Below are 16,187 nucleotides of genomic sequence, written 5' to 3' on the forward strand. Positions count from 1 at the left end.
ACAATCTAGCACAGAGTTTGTGTTACAAACTTTGCGGCGTTTGAAACTGAGATGAAATTTCTATGTTTATACAACAAAACAATGACATGTTTCAGCAGTGAGACATCCTTCCAGTCCAGGTAGACTAAATATTATGTGTTTTGTTTATTGCTGATTAATGCTACAACAAAAATAATTTATTAATATGAAGTTGCAGAATATATTGTGAAAGTACTCTATATTCTGAAGAAGCCAGACAGTAGAAATTCCTTCTAATTCTTACAGCAAAAACCGATAAGTCCTTTGAAATGTCCTGAGTGATGATGTGTCCCTGACTCGGGACTTAGATCCCGAGTCTCTAAGTCAGACCCACAGATGATTTCAGAATTACCACTTCCCTAACAACCCATATGTGCTCACTGTTGATGTAAAAAAAACACACTCTTTTAAATAAATGAAAATCTGAAAAAAAAATAAAAATCTGAAAAGTGTGGTATTCATTTTTATTCATCCCTCTGAGTCGCTGAGAATCACCTGTTGCTGCACTTGCGGCTGCAAGTAAGTGCAGCTGTAAGTGCACTTACATTTGCAGTATGACGAGCAGCTTTGCACATCAAGAGACTGGCAGATTTTTATTTTATTTTTTTTTATCATTCGTTCCAAAACGGCTTAACCTCAATCAGAATGGTTAGACACGTCTGAACATCAGCTTTTAAGTCTAATCATAGATTTTCAGTTAGAGTTAAGTTCTCTAATACATAAATATGCTTTGATATAAACCTTTCCATTGTGGATCTGGCTGTATCTCCTGCAGGAAGGTGAGCATCCATTTAGACTCAAGTTATTAGTTTTCTTCTACTATTTACTTCCGTCAATCTTCACATTAACTGAGTTGTTTTCTCTGTCCCTGCTGAAGAAAAGCATGCCCTTACCATCATGCTCCCGCCACAATGTCATACCATGGAATAGGCACCTCTTACACTATAATGGTCCTTTCAACCTGAGCTCTCAGTGTCTGCAGCTGCTCCAGAGTTACTCGGGTTGTCAGCTAAGGGGGAAAGCCTTATCTGGTTTCCAGCTGTGTTGTATTCTTTCATTGTCAGGTAACACAATGAACAGTGCTCTGTTTCCACGAAAGGTAACGGGACGAGGTGAAGTGACTGTGTTGTATTCAATGAAACCACATGTAGTCTTCACTTAACTTCAAATTGAGGCAGCACATTGTGTTAGTCTATAAAAAAATAAAACATGCAATACATTGAGGTTTACCGTTTTGACGTGACAAATCAGAATAAAAGCGCAGGAAATCCGTAACTTCAATTTCATGAGATTTCTGTGTACTTATTTCACTTCTTATGTTGCCCACGGGCAAAATGACACGCAAAATTGTATTTGTCCATGCACATATGACCACAGATGTTGCATTGGAATGGGTGTTCGTAGCCATGGCAGCCCATGTGGATGGTATAGATTATGTTATCAGAAAAGCGGATATCACAATGCTGGCATCTGTGCAAAAGGTTTTGCTCTTCTTCGCTTGGAGCATTTGCAGCAGGGGTTGGTGTGCTCGCCTGGCTGTTGCTAACACTGCCACTCAAAGTGTTGACGTTAGTCTCCATGCCACAGCCAGACGCAGGACTGTAGCTCTTATGACCTGAGGTGGGAGATTCTTTGGGCGGAAACGTCTGCGCGCCGCTGGAGCAGACTGTCACCTGCTCCACCAGGATTGGTTTTTCGTCCGTTAAGGACTGCCTGTCGGGGGACGTGGGACTTTGAGGCTCCGGGAGAGCCTCAAAGTCCTGACCCGCAAGAGCAGAAAGCTGATCCAGCGAGTTTCTAAAGCCGTTTTCACCACAGCCCCGGCTCTCGATCTCGTCCATCTTAGGGGGCGTTTTGTATTCGCTGCCGTTCAACTGGTGGATTTTGTGTGAAAACTGGCTAAAATAGTCGGACCTGGGCACGACGACTGAGGGAGGGCTGACGTTGATCAGGAGCCGCCGGCCGAATCCCAGAGAGCCCGTCCTCTTCTGCAAAGAGCTCAGCATCCTCTTGTTGGAGAAAGGGGAACGGGCCACTCTGGTGGGCAGGAGCTTGTGGCGGCGGCGGCGGTGGTGTGACAGGTTGCTGCGGTCGCTGCATCGGAAGGCGCAGAGGTCACACTTGTAGGGCTTCTCTCCCGTGTGGGAGCGCATGTGCGCTTCCAGGTGGCGCTCATATGCTGAAGCAAACGGGCACAGCTGGCAGCGGTGAGGCTTTTCACCTACATGAAGAAATATTTCCAGTTTTATTACACAACATACTGCAAAAACAGGTAATAACATTGCATTACATGTATGGTACTGATAAGTACTGTTGAAAACCAGATGCTTGCACACACCAAATAAAATGTCACACACTAGATGAGAAGATGGTAAATGCACCTCATGCTTAGTATGGTAGAGGATCTGTGATCCTGTGGGCCTATTTGTATTGGAAGGGTCTTGCTAACTTAAGATGAAAGATTTTAAGATACAAAAGTGATGATTTCATTTGGACAAAAATAGGTCCATCTATATAGGATAATGCACATAACATTTGGCAGAAACAACAAAGAAGTGGTTTGTTTGAAACATTTTTGTCCCCCCCCCCCCAAAAAAAGACTTAAATTTGAATAAAAGGACGTATTTTCCTTACAATTTTTTTTTTTGCATTTTACACATTTCTATCAGGAATGCCAACAGATTAAGGTTGAAGTTAGCAGCTTGTTATAATGCCCTACAGTATGAAGATGCAACGGAAGCTCTGACCTGTGTGGATGCGTATGTGCTCTATTAAACGAGCCATGCCCTTGTTAGCATAGCTGCAGTAGCTGCACTTGTATTTCCCATCGCAAGTTCTCTCCAGACTCTCCACTTGTATGTCTGATCCGTCCTCCATCGGCAGGCTCACCTCCACAGAAGGGGGGTCCAGGACATTCTGCTCACACCTCGGGGCAACTAAAAACACACACATATATGATAAGACCATGGCTTCGGAGTAGATATTCATCTGACACATATTTCTCTTTTGCTTTGTACTCCTTCCCACCGGCATGAAACGGCTCCGTTGTCTCTTTTTCTCCGCAAACAGAGCCCGAAATCATGTTGACGTGCTGAGTTTGCTGCGTTAGGTATTCCTGAAACTCTTTCACAAAATCCACAGGCTCAGTCTTTATCTCCTCCATGTTTTGTTTTCTCCGTTGAACCTGAAATAACATCCAAAGACGCCTCGAGAGTGTCGTAGCTGCTCTTGTTGTCTTCAGTGGGTATCTATTGGTAGCATTGCCAACGCGTCCTTGTTCTTCCTTAATCTCTCTGAAGTTATTCTGTAAAATTCAAGTTTGAAACCTTCTTCACCCGACTTCCTATTTGACGTTTCGGATTCTAATGTTACGCACAGCAACATGAAGCTTATGTTTTATTGCTAGATAGCCGTTACCATAGCTCATGTTTTATTGCTTGATAGCCGTTACCATAGACATACGGTAACGTCAACATGGCCGCCTTATTGTGAGTGGCATTTAAGTCTAAAACATCTATATATTATTTAAAAATAACTTATTTTCAAGCTTAATAAACTTACATGCTCCGTAATTAAATACGAATGTCTTTAGTTCAAAACAAGCACCTGACTTCTAAATAAGCACTAATAACATTGTTAATTTTATTACACACACACACACACACACACACACACACACACACACACACACACACACACCCTTCAACTGTGAGTTTGACCATGAAGAACAGCATATAAAAAGTATGATATTAACTAACGTATATGTATGTGTCCATCCATTTTCTTAAACCCTTGTCCTTAAGGGGTCTGGAGGGGTTCTCCAGTGAACGTCGCGAAAAGATGCCACTCACAACATGGTGGCCGCTGACGTATGGCTTATTTGGAGGCAGTAAATGCCGCGTCTACCTTTTTACATCTATGCGTTCGAAATGTTGCCTTCTTGTAACGTCAGACAAAGTCAGTCAGTTTGATTCAGGCACAATTTCTTAAAAATATTTTAGACGTTTATACTGGATAAAATTTCCAGTACCTTAATATATTATACTGCAGCATTGATAGAAAGTCTAAAAAGCACATATCTTAAAAAAGAAGCCATGACTTCTGTGTGAAAAGGGGAGATTCCTTATCTCCATGAAGGCACCATCAGCCTTTCCCGTACTCGCAGTTTCATAACAAACCATGGCTGCCCCGTTGGTCAGATTTTTGTCAAAGGTGAGTCTGTGCTCTGCGTTTTCTCTCATATTAGGCTACTACTCAATAAAACGGAAAATCTGTATTTTTCACTTATTTTGTCACCAATTTTACATTTATGTTACCTAGCTAGCTAATCACTCAGTAGATGCTAACGTTTGCTAAAGCATCAACCAACTAGTTGGATAACATAAACAACAGACTGGTTGCAAATGCATCGATGAGCACTGGAAATTACGATGGACACTCGATGTGAATGCAGTGTTTCCTCTCTTGTTGACTGCTAGTCCCTCAGACAGATCTCTCGTCCATCATGGGGGTTATGTCAGTCTGGATTGAGGAGCAGGACGACTTCTGCCCCAGCAGTGGCTCCAAGCCAGGCAGGTGCAGTGGTGGCCTTCCCTCCGCTGCAGACGTATTCAGAGGAGGAGAGCATGATGAGGGACGCAGGTGAGCAGCAAAGCTGTGTTCCTGCTGCTGCAGAGAGCTGGAGGCAAAACCTTCTAATCTTTGTTACTGATTAACAGTGAGGAAATATGCACAAGAGCGCATCGCCCCATTTGTGCCAATGATGGATGAAAATTCTGCCATGGATGAAGAAGTCATTAGATCCCTGTTTGAGCAGGGGGTATGTACGCTGCATCTTAATATATTCCAAAAGAGCATAATTTGTTTTAATTCAGTGATGCCAGAACAGTTCACTATTATTAAATGGCTTATGTTAATCACCTGCACAATGACTTCCAGTTAAGGAAAAATATGCCCACAGAATGATGCTACTACTGCCTTACTTCCCTGTGGGTAGTATGGATCTTCTGGTGATGTAGTGTAATATATATTTTTTTTTTTTACCAAACACCTCTTGGAATTATAGTAAACAAAATTCCACCTCAGTTTTATTAAACCAGAACACATTTTCCCACCAGCTTCTTGTAGACCTAAAATGTGTTTTTGCAAAAAATAAAAACACTAAATGTTTTCATAATGTTACTGACTGTTTTATACATTATTGTTTATGCACTTTTCTCTGCCACACATTTTCCTTCCACACAACCTTCCATTGTTATGCTTGGATACATAAGTTCACATTCTGTCATTGTGTAATCCATAACTGTTGCATAATGTGTGTTGAAGATATTTTTTATGGATTTTCATGTAATATACTGCCTGAGAAACTGAATGTTTTGGGTAGTGGTAGCTCTAACCCCCAATCTTTAGAATTAATTGAATTAAATGGCTAAAATGTGAAATTCTACATATAGTAAAATAATATATGTGCGTTTCATGTTTTAACCAATTTACTAAAATAAACTTTTCAGTGGTCTGTTGGTTTATTAATAAGCAATTATTAAGTAATTAACTTTAAAGCATTTTAGTTTTGATTCATTTTTCTGTCCAGCTTATGGGGGTGGAAATTGACCCAGAATATGGCGGCACTGGCTCCTCGTTTTTCTCCTCGATCCTGGTGATTGAAGAGCTGGCGAAGGTGGATCCCTCTGTGGCTGTGCTCTGCGACATCCAAAACACACTCATCAACACACTGTTTGTGAAACTTGGCACGCCAGCTCAGAAAGAGAAGTACCTCAGCCGACTGTCTACTGATATGGTGAGGCAGTCATTACCGTATCCTAACTCTGAACAAACAATAATAAACTTAAATAAACAATAAATTTTCATTTCATTCTGAATGGAAAAGTGTATGTTTTGATGACTTGGACAAGACAGTCCCAGTCATGGTACACCTGGACAGAATGCGTATTACAAGATTACACTGGTATATTTACCATATCACAGTACAGTTCCTGTAATGCTTTGCATCTTGTGGCTTCTGACAGATTGGAAGCTTCTGCCTCTCTGAAGCCGAATCGGGGAGCGATGCTTTTGCTCTGAAGACACGAGCGGAAAAACACAAGGACTATTTCATAATCAATGGATCCAAGATGTGGATCAGCAACGCAGAGCATGCAGGGGTTTTCCTAGTGATGGCCAACGTAGATCCCTCTGCTGTAAGGTTCTATAAAGCTTTTAAATGAGCATTTTTAATGGCAGCATTCCCCAATCTTGGGTTTGGAGAATTACTAAAAGCTAGTAACATACCAGAATGCACCAGATGGGTTCTTGTGTCTTTGGCCAAGCATCAGTTTAAGGCTTCTTGTTTTTATTTTGCAGGGATACAGAGGGATTACCTGCTTTATCGTGGACCGGGACACGCCGGGGCTCGAGATTTGCAAGAAGGAGAACAAGCTTGGCCTGCGTGCGTCCTCCACCTGCCCTCTTAACTTTGACATCGTCAAGGTGGAGCCAAACACACTGAGCTGAACTGGACTGCTGTAGACCAGGTTTTTTGTTTTTCTCTACAAACCTTCCGTTGTCTGTTGTAGGTGCCGGAGGCGAATATTTTAGGAGAGGTCGGTCATGGATACAAATATGCTATTGGAATGTTGAACGAAGGCAGGATTGGAATTGCTGCACAGGTATGCAGCAGAAATTTTGGACGTTAATGGTTTTCAATAAAAATGCATTCATTACTACTTACTGATGTGTTCACTTTCCCCACCCTGGACTGCAGATGGTTGGCCTGGCTCAGGGTTGCTTTGACCATACTATTCCTTACACCAGGCAGCGGGTGCAGTTTGGAAAGCGCATATTTGACTTTCAGGTGTGTGGGATCTTAAAGACAACTCCCCTCTTCTGTACATGCACATTCACTTTTGAGGGCAGGGTATTGTTTATTAACAACGCACTATTCTGTATCCCAGGGCATGCAGCATCAAATAGCTCATGTAGCGACCCAGATCGAAGCGGCGCGTCTGCTGACGTACAACGCCGCCCGTCTGAAAGAAGCCGGCAGACCTTTCATCAAAGAGGCCTGCATGGCCAAATACTTCTCCTCTGAGGTGTGCTTTTTGATTGCTTAGAAAAAAGGAAGCTGTGTGCATTTTCCTGTCTCTGACCCATTACTCTGTGTTTGTCAAGAAATGACGACATCAGCTTGAGTCAAGCATGGTGAAGTATTTGTGTTTGTTTCATTTTGTCCAGGTTGCAACTCTAACTACGTCAAAGTGCATCGAATGGATGGGAGGAGTCGGCTTCACCAAGGACTACCCCATAGAGAAATACTACAGAGACTGTAAAATCGGTGAGCCTCAGCGAGACGTTGCACCGTTTCACTAAAACTGGTTTGATTTCATGTGACATATAAATAAAAACCAAAGTGGCACATAATTGAAAATTTCTGGTAAAATGGTAAATAATTTTAAATTTCAAAATAAAAATCTCCATTAAAACTCTGTCACAAACAAGCCTAAGAAAACACACTGGCTGTGATGTTTGAGACAAAATCTGAAAATGTCCATGAGGAATAAACACATTTTCAAGGCTCTGTTTGTAGAAAACAGCTGTATTAGGGACACACACATTTGGGTGTTTGTGATTAGACCAAAGGGGTTCAGGGGTGGGACTGTAGCAACTGGAACTGGAACTCAGAAGGAATGCCCCTACACAATTGCTTCCGCCAGTGTCATCACACCAACAGTTTAATGATGCTGCTGTGAAAATAAAAAAATAAGATCTGTGCTCATGACACATGGGCTCCCAGTTTTCCAGCTGGTGTAGAGGAATGTTGACCAGTACTCCAATGCCTGTTAAAGTAAAAACAAAAAAAATATATATATTTTTTTCTTTTTACTGAGAAAAAAGAAAATCTCTACAAGCTTCTACGTATAGAAAAATCTACATGAATAAAGGGATATTAAACACATACTGTGTATATCATCTACAGGTTGCAACTTAATGCAGTTTTGCTTTTATATTTCACGTTTTTGACTTTTCAAAGCTGTTACAGTGAAATCTGTTCAAATAATGAAGCTCGAACACATCTAATGCATAACTGTGTACCAGGGGACAGGCAGGGCTGATGGCATGTGGATTTTTTTTTGTGCAGTCCTGGAATAAAATTTAATTTTTCTGTTTTTCTCCACATATAGGAACCATTTATGAGGGTACAACAAATGTCCAGCTGTCTACTATGGCCAAGTTCATTGATAAGGAGTATGACCGCTGAAACCATCAAGCCACAAACTGATTGATTCAGTTTGTGATTGTTTTGCTGTTAGACTCTGTAATCTTGTCATTTTTGCGATGATTCAACCCTGGAGAATTGTGTTGTTGTAGAACTATTCTAATAGGGTTTTTGTTGTAACGTTACAAAGTAGTTCCTATAACTGATGTCACGAATTCTTTAAGGTTTAAAGTTGAGTTGTTTTGGCATTTTCTGCATGACATTTTCCCAAATCAGTGCAGAAAGGCGATTGGTCACTTTTAAGCCTTCACAGTATCGTGTCTCTACCACATTTGTTGCGTATGTTGATGTCTATTGATCAGTTTTGCGAGCGCAACATCCCCAAGTGTTAGAACATAAGTTTGAATGTTTGAGTTTGATCAAGTTATTCTTCAAATGATTCAGTGCCTTCAGAGAATTTTGTCTTCAGCGGTTGGACTGTGGTTTGTTTCCTTACATAATGTAAGCTGACTGATTTTACATTATAATAAAAACTTCCATAACATGCTAATATATGACCTGTCTCTGTGCCATCTTTACTGTGGTTGAGTTCAATATGGAGAGGGAAAAAAATGTACGCATCATCAATCTGTAGCCTAAACTCATTTGTCTCTATAGTCACAGGAGTCTTGTCCATGTATCTGAGAGTCCAAAACTCTACTTTTTCAAAATAAAATGCTATATAAAGCTTCCGTCCAGCTTTATATTGCCAATCAGTTTGTCCTTGTTATATCATTCATGTTGTCCATTATCCATGTCTTTCCCTTTCTAATCATTTGCCCAACATTTTCTCTCTCATTCATCTGTTTCTCAATTACCTATTGTAATTGATGAACATCTTCTTCTCACCAATTTGATGTTTTTAAGTCGTCTTTCCACCACCTTCTACCAGTTCATCCGTCTTTCCTTCAGTATGTTTTCGCAGGTTTTGTAATGAACTGATTACACTTTAATTACAGTATAACAACCGTCAAATATTCCCGGTGAAGCAAATTTTGCATTATGGACTGGGAACACGAAATTTGAGTCATGGGAAAGTCTGGCATTTGAAACCGCGACTGAAAGCCGATGCCAAATATTTACGCTAGATGGCAGCACTTCGCCAAAACAAGCTCGGCCACTCTGTTTGCGGAGGCAGCTCCTCAATGAGAGACCAATCAATTATTGTGTCTTTTAACAGCCTGTCACCTCTAATGATATTTTATATCAGCTTAATTATCCCGATGCTTCAGATGAAAAGAGCCTGCGTTGCATAATTCACTCACTGATCATTTTGTAGCTGAGGCTAATTAAATTTCCGCAGCCTGCGTCGAGCCGCTCAGAATAAGCTCTATTGTTTAAGCAACGGGCTGTTCCCGAAGAACACAGACCCAGATAGAACATGCAAACACTTAACAGGAATTATAATGTTTCTTGCAAGAACGTCCCGTCTGACGTTAAAAAGAACACCCTTCAAAAATGCATGGAGCCTTAGAGGTTTGTGAGAGAACATAAGCAGGCAAACAGCGTGAAGTCCAAGAAACACAGCCAGTGGATCAGACATTCATTTGTGGGGAGGATTAAAGCAGGGTTGGGTTTTAAAAAGAATAAACAAAGCTTCGAAGATCTCACCAACCACTGTTAAATCTCCTAAACTGACAGACCAGGAGAAGTTTAATGAGAGAAGCAGCCAATAGGTCCATGGTGACTCAAGAGGAGCTGCAGAAGTCCACTGCTCAGTTGGGAGGATGACTATTATTTGTGTAATCTACAAACCTGCGTGTAAAGGTTGAAGGCAGGCACAAGAAGTCCCCTTGGCACTACGAGCTTTATTAGGGACATGGCCAATTTGTTTAAGAAGGTGCTCTGGTCAGAGTTCATGGGAAGATTGATGGAGTTGATTAATTTCTGGGTAACCCAGGGAGAAAACCTGCAAAGGCTGTAAAAGACTTGAGGTGGTTACACTTCAACCAGAAGATCAGGTATATACAAACAAACATATGTTGCACATTGGAATGGTTTAAATCAAAGCATGTTCATGTGTGGAACAGACAAACTCCAGAACTCTGAGTTGTTTTCAAAATTCTCACATCAAATCTGGCCTCCATTTTGCGCCACCGATTACTCGCTTCTCTCCTCTGATCCGTTCTCAGCTGTCTGTTCGGTGAACACAATCTCCTGAAAACACACAACTGCTTTTCACTTTGCCTTTCTAAATGCAGCTCAGCAAGCCTCTTTTCTCCACCCCCATCTTCAACACAGCTATGAGACCTCTAATTATGCAAGGATTCAAGTAGCTTTTCACAAAACACTGTGTTGTCCTTTTGCGTTGGAGAGCGCTCGACGAGTTAAAAGGACAGGCTGTGTGCATGCAGGTTGAGCAAATTCAATTTGGCTGATTAATTCTCTTCGTCTGCTACTGGTTTGGTTTAAATGACAAATGCAGTGCTTTGTGGATTTGATTTTTTTTTACCACTTTTTCTTAAGTAATAATATAAATTAGTTCGGATAATATAAATGAGTACAGATATCCTCTTCCTGCATGGTGACATGAATTAAAACAGAAAACATCTACATTAATCTCACCACCAAAAATCACATTTCACCTCTTTCCACTCATTGTGAGCACTTAGCTGTTCATTTCTTACATTTTTAGGACATCCCAAGCATTAATGTAGGGGGAAGCTACATGGAAACGGTTTAAAAAAAAAAACTTAAAAGCTGAGACATGTTTGCAAATACACTCACAAAAATAAACATTTTCTCAGCTAATGTGTTTTAATTGGCCTATTACCCACTCAAATGTCCAGTGTGAGGCATTCCAAGTACCAGTGGATTTATTCATGAAAAATACCAAGTGTGAAACATTTTTCAAAATAAAATCTTTTTACAATATCAACTATTTGATTGTGTAGATTATCACACAGCTATGTGTTTTCTAATCAAACCAAAACGAATGGCTAAAAAAGCTCTTCTTATTCCTAAATTTAAGTCACTGCTTAAGTGAGAACAGAGGATTTTGTTATTATGTAAAGTTGAGTGGAAGGAAAAAAATGCATAAAAACTGCACCCATGAGAAGATTGTGAAGCAAAGCCAGTTTAAGAGTTCTTGGGGAGATTTACAAAGCAAGATGCACCACACACCTATATAAATCTGGACATGGTTTACTTCTTTGGCATCCCTCTCAAGAGCGAGAGACAAGGTCAAACGCCTTTACCTAGATTAAGAATTTTAAAAAGCATTGAACTCTTTGATTCAAAATTCTCTTTTCAGATTAAAGTTAATTATACATTTAATCTGAAAATCAATATCTAATGTCTGAACTGGGCTTTAGAGAGCTGAATGAACGCTGGGGCACAGAATCAAAATCAAGGTTGCTATTTAAGCAAACTGGGTTGCTTTAACAACTCAGCAGACAAATAGGTTGATTGCCTCCACGCCATGCCGCATTGATGCAGTGCTTCCTATAAAAGGATCCCCAACCAAATACTGAGTGCATTTATGCTCTGCATTGCATACATACTTTTCAGAGGGCAGGCTTTTCTGTAAAAGAAATTCTTATAATAATGACATTTTCTGAAAAATTCAATCTTTGCTTTTCTTTAGCTGTTAGGTCATAATTGTGATAATTAAAAATAAATAAATGTTTGCAATTTATAGTTCTGTGTGTTTTTAATCTATTTACCACAGAAGTTTTGAAGTGAGTTTTTAATTAATAAGACAAGAATGATCATTTTTGTTCACTGCTTTTATTTAACAGCTCTGCATCATTAGTCACATATCCAAGAAATCAGTTTCTTGCTCAGCTTCTTAAAGGAGTGTCCCATTTCACTGTGGAACCTTTCAGCCTCTTAGATCAGCACCAATGGACCAGAGGAGTGCTGTAGGGGACGGATAGCCCTACGAAATAGGATTCAGCCCCACGTGTTTCATTCCACAAATGTCATCTGCTTCATTCATGTGCTTTTACATTTCACCAGGACATTGTATACTGTTGTCATTCGCATTAGGTCACCTGTTGGGGTTTTTAGTCCAAAGCTGACCTGAAAGGGCTTTATCAGGATGGAAGGCATTCAGTTTGTAACTCGCCTGCAGCGTTTCCTGCCTAATAAAATTACACTGAAGTCAATAAGCTCTGGTCCAGGTAAACTGCACATATTTCTCTGCTGAAGGTGGAACAGATGAACCACAGCCTGCATCAGAACAGATACCACTTTAACAAATGAAATCAGTAATTATTTAATGGCTTTTTGTTTTTTTTGTGCTTTTGAAGACACTGTCCAGACGTCCTGTTTTTCAGCAAAAACATAGCTTGGTAATTAAATATTCCACAGCAAGATTTCACAACAAGTAAAGGCTTTAAAAATAAACTTTATAAAAGGTTTCAATTTATTAAAGGACAATGAAAATGTTATCCAAACGTACCTGTCCCTATTAAATCACAAAATATATGACATATGATTTATATTGGTTGATTTCAGAAGTGACACAATGCCTAATTATTGGCTGACCTGTAGAATCAACCAAACACTTTCAGTATCTGTCTGTTGACATGACAACGATCTGAAAAACCAGCATTATGGAAGAAATATATTAGAGAACTCGGAGTCTGGAAAAGGCTAAAGAGTAATTCCCAATGTTTTGGGACTCCGATAAACAGTGAGAGTTGTTATCAAATGAAGTTTGATGTGTTGCTTGGTGAAGTTCTTTGAATACTCTTTTAAACTCCTTTGGTGACGCTGTGCGTAAATGTGTGAACACGGAATTTACAAACCAAACCTTCTCTGTGTCATCCACGTTTACTCAATTTACTGCCAGGTGATTGTGGTTTGCGCGCGGCCTCCCGAGCCCGCACCAAAACCCAGAGAGATTTTCCTCTTTAACCTAATTGGATGATAAGTGGGTGAGTTACTATTGAGCCCGGAGCCAAAACGCTTGCGCGGCCTTCTTCTTCTGTTTGGATCCTGTTCCCGTCACAGCCCCCTTCGCGTTTCTCATTTGCTATTGTACCTACCCAATAGCAGAGACCGAGCGCGCTTTAAGTCAGATGGCATTTCCATTCTCCGTCATTACAATACAGCGCGAGTTTGACGCAGTGATCCCTGCGCTTTTTCACTCCAAATCATCCTCTGGAGAGGCCGGGACGCAACTTCTTCTTCTTTTTTTTCTTTTACATCCTCCTCTTTGGTAGATTTTCTTACAATCGACAACAAGTTGGAAATAAATGTTTTAACTGTTTCTACCTCCAGAACTTGTTGATGGTCCTTCATATCGGACAATAAGCGGTAATGGCAGAATCTGACACGCAGGAGACTCGCCAAGCCGCAAAGGATTCGCCGTTTTCCATCAAGAACCTGCTCAACATCGAAGACAAACCCTCGAAGCAAGCACCCGCCCTCGGGTCCTCCAAAGTCTTTGAAGGCACGTTTTTCTCCAGGCTCAGCGATCTGTCTCTGCCCAGATTTGAGCTGCCCGGGCAGAGGATCGGACTGTCAGCGCAGTATTTGGAGAGAGCGTCTGCCTGGTGGTATCCATACACGCTGGGAGCGCACTTTAGGACTGCGTCGGGTAAATATTTCTTCCCTAAAAAAGGAGAAAAAGTTAGCGTTTTATTTTCTAAATTTCCGCAAAACGGTCTACTTATAATATGTTCTCTCATAAAGAAATAGCATACTGTTCATCCGATTTATTTACAAAACAAACTGATTCGTGCCAAGTTTATGCAGTAAAAACATGTTCACGTGTTAAAGTGTATTTAATATATATATATCCTATGTATATTTTTTTTTCCTTCAGCAGGTTCGGGGAAAATCAGCCAGAGGGAAGAAGACAGGCGCTCGCCGGACCTCCAAAAAAGCGACCGAGATGCCAAAGAGGAGAGCGCCGACGACGACCTGGCGCTGGACGAGAGCGACGCCGACGAGTCCAAGAAGGAAACCGACCCGGAGGAGGACTGGAAGAGAAAACCGGACGAGCTGGACCCCGACAAGAAGCCCTGTCGCAAGAAGAAGACGCGCACGGTGTTCTCCAGGAGCCAGGTGTTCCAGCTGGAGTCCACCTTCGACATCAAGCGCTACCTGAGCAGCTCGGAGCGCGCCGGCCTGGCCGCGTCGCTGCACCTCACCGAGACGCAGGTGAAGATCTGGTTCCAGAACCGGAGGAACAAGTGGAAGAGGCAGCTGGCCGCCGAGCTGGAAGCGGCGAACATGAGCCACGCAGCGGCTCAGAGGATCGTGCGGGTGCCGATACTTTACCACGAGAGCGGGGCCTCGGACGCGAGCGGCAGCCCCGGTACGAACTCGCCGGGCGGCCAGTCACTGCTGGCTTTCCCCCATCACATGTACTATTCCCATCCCACGCCGCTGCTGAGGCCGGTTTAACAGTACTTGTGCTTTTAAACTGGAGCAGTTGAAAAGAAAAAAAAATAATCAAATTTTGTACATTTTGTATATTATTATTATTATTATTATTATTATTATTATTATTATTATTATTATTATTATTATTATTATTATTATTATAAGACCAAAAACATTGTAAATAAAATCTTGCTGTTCATTCCCAAAAATATTTTAATGTATTCAATTTTGGGGGAAACATGAACTTGTTTTAAACGGGGTCGTTTGTCTGAAATTTGCGTCAGTGTTTGTAAAAAAAACAAAAAAACAAAAACAAAAAAACAAAACAAACAAAAAAACGTGGAAATTAATATTTTAGTATCTTTAAACCGTGCAATACTGTTGGCTTGTCAGCCTTTTATTTTTGTCACAGCTCAGTTTCAAAAAGGCGAAACATTGCTCTTTTTTATAGTGAGGACAATCATGTGATTCTTTACCTGAACGCTGTACAAAACATTTATTTGCTTTTTTGTTGTTGCTGTTTTTTGTTGTTTAGTTTTTTATGACGGCTACATAGTTTAAAAGCTACGAAAGAGCCCAAAAAAATAGCCTCGATTTCTGCCTGTTTTTTTCTTCTTCCTGATATTAAAATGCTGTATAGTCCGAAGCTCAGTAAAGTTCATCCAAAAGAAGTTTGCTCATCTGCTATTATTGTGAAGAAATAAACAATTTAATCATTTTTTAAGTTGTACCAAAGTATATGCAACTGGATAAAAACTGAAGACTTTCATGCCTTTATTCTTATTTAAATTAGAAAAACAATTCCATGGTGGGAGCGCATTGTCCCAAGTTAAATATTTGAGCCTTCATTTTCAATTGGGTGCAATAGCCTGTCTTAATTACTCTTTATGCAGATAATTATGCATTGTGGTTAGGTATTTTTTTGAGTTAGAGGCCTCTGTTAGTGTTTATTTTGTTGTTGTTGTTTGTTTGTTTGTTTTTATTAATGTATTTTTATGTAACATTCTGTTATTATAGTTTCCTGAACAGCAACAAAAAGAACAAAAAGCAAGAATCAATCAATTAAAACCATTGCAAAATCTGTCATATCACTGTAAAAATGAATCTTGAGGGGGTATTAAATGTTAACTCTTAAGATTCACAAAATGTTAAATAAGTATAGGTTCCAACTGTAGTTTTAATGGTTACATTCTAATAAAAAAACACCAAGAAACATACTTTTAGTCAGAAGATTCTGATTTGAGTTTAGCTCAAGATGTTTGGTCAACCAACAGAAAATATTGACAGTGTTTTTTTTTTTTTTTTTTATTAAATATGTCACTATCAGAAAGATTGTATAGGTTCAGAACTGCAGGTAGACTTCCTGTTCCAGGAATGTAAGATTATATTTAGCTTTACCTTATTTAGAAATACCACTGATGCTTAGGTCAAATTTCAGAGAAATTGTTCTATGTCACACGATTATTATAGGGAAAATTATTACATGTTACTTTGTCAGGTTAGGTTTTAAAACGTTTAAAACTATTTTTTATAACATTCCAAGGCACAATTACAAACCAAAATTTTTTTTTTTTACTGT

General features: G+C 40.2%; 3 protein-coding genes across 4 annotated transcripts; 2 read left to right on the forward strand and 1 right to left on the reverse strand.

Annotated features, from left to right (window-relative positions):
- Positions 1-453: 453 nt before the first annotated feature.
- LOC129368250 (zinc finger protein Pegasus-like) lies at positions 454-3,472 on the reverse strand. The gene is made up of 3 exons (XM_055043154.1): positions 3,046-3,472; positions 2,766-2,954; positions 454-2,239 (listed from the first exon to the last, which is right to left on the reverse strand). Exons 1-3 carry the CDS (start codon positions 3,212-3,214, stop codon positions 1,326-1,328), a joined length of 1,272 nt encoding a protein of 423 aa, XP_054899129.1. The 5' UTR covers positions 3,215-3,472; the 3' UTR covers positions 454-1,325.
- A 649-nt stretch (positions 3,473-4,121) lies between these two features.
- On the forward strand, positions 4,122-8,782 carry acadsb (acyl-CoA dehydrogenase short/branched chain). The gene is made up of 11 exons (XM_055043287.1): positions 4,122-4,230; positions 4,497-4,659; positions 4,737-4,837; positions 5,609-5,815; positions 6,045-6,215; positions 6,379-6,504; positions 6,591-6,683; positions 6,779-6,868; positions 6,969-7,106; positions 7,249-7,348; positions 8,196-8,782. Exons 1-11 carry the CDS (start codon positions 4,198-4,200, stop codon positions 8,270-8,272), a joined length of 1,299 nt encoding a protein of 432 aa, XP_054899262.1. The 5' UTR covers positions 4,122-4,197; the 3' UTR covers positions 8,273-8,782.
- Positions 8,783-13,332: 4,550 nt separating this feature from the next.
- Positions 13,333-14,671, forward strand: LOC129368152 (homeobox protein HMX3-B-like). Of its 2 annotated transcripts, none has more exons than XM_055043011.1 (2): positions 13,333-13,817; positions 14,046-14,671. In XM_055043011.1, exons 1-2 carry the CDS (start codon positions 13,538-13,540, stop codon positions 14,627-14,629), a joined length of 864 nt encoding a protein of 287 aa, XP_054898986.1. In that variant the 5' UTR covers positions 13,333-13,537; the 3' UTR covers positions 14,630-14,671. The 2 variants fall into 2 exon arrangements, with proteins under 2 accessions (XP_054898986.1, XP_054898987.1); XM_055043012.1 differs by having other exon boundaries at positions 14,049-14,671.
- Positions 14,672-16,187: the final 1,516 nt, after the last annotated feature.

The sequence above is a fragment of the Poeciliopsis prolifica genome, unplaced genomic scaffold (genome assembly GCF_027474105.1).
Source record: "Poeciliopsis prolifica strain line A6 unplaced genomic scaffold, Auburn_PproV2 SCAFFOLD018, whole genome shotgun sequence".
Lineage (NCBI taxonomy): Eukaryota > Metazoa > Chordata > Actinopteri > Cyprinodontiformes > Poeciliidae > Poeciliopsis > Poeciliopsis prolifica.

Coding starts and splice junctions, on each gene's coding strand:
- LOC129368152 (XM_055043011.1), top strand. CDS start 13,538: ATGGCAGAATCTGACACGCAGGAGACTCGCCAAGCCGCAAAGGATTCG. Junction 13,818..14,045: donor GCACTTTAGGACTGCGTCGG/GTAAATATTTCT, acceptor TTTTTCCTTCAG/CAGGTTCGGGGAAAATCAGC.
- LOC129368250 (XM_055043154.1), bottom strand. CDS start 3,214: ATGTTATTTCAGGTTCAACGGAGAAAACAAAACATGGAGGAGATAAAG. Junction 2,955..3,045: donor AACGGAGCCGTTTCATGCCG/GTGGGAAGGAGT, acceptor GTGTGTTTTTAG/TTGCCCCGAGGTGTGAGCAG. Junction 2,240..2,765: donor GCACATACGCATCCACACAG/GTCAGAGCTTCC, acceptor TTCTTCATGTAG/GTGAAAAGCCTCACCGCTGC.
- acadsb (XM_055043287.1), top strand. CDS start 4,198: ATGGCTGCCCCGTTGGTCAGATTTTTGTCAAAG. Junction 4,231..4,496: donor TGGTCAGATTTTTGTCAAAG/GTGAGTCTGTGC, acceptor GTTGACTGCTAG/TCCCTCAGACAGATCTCTCG. Junction 6,216..6,378: donor CCAACGTAGATCCCTCTGCT/GTAAGGTTCTAT, acceptor TTTATTTTGCAG/GGATACAGAGGGATTACCTG.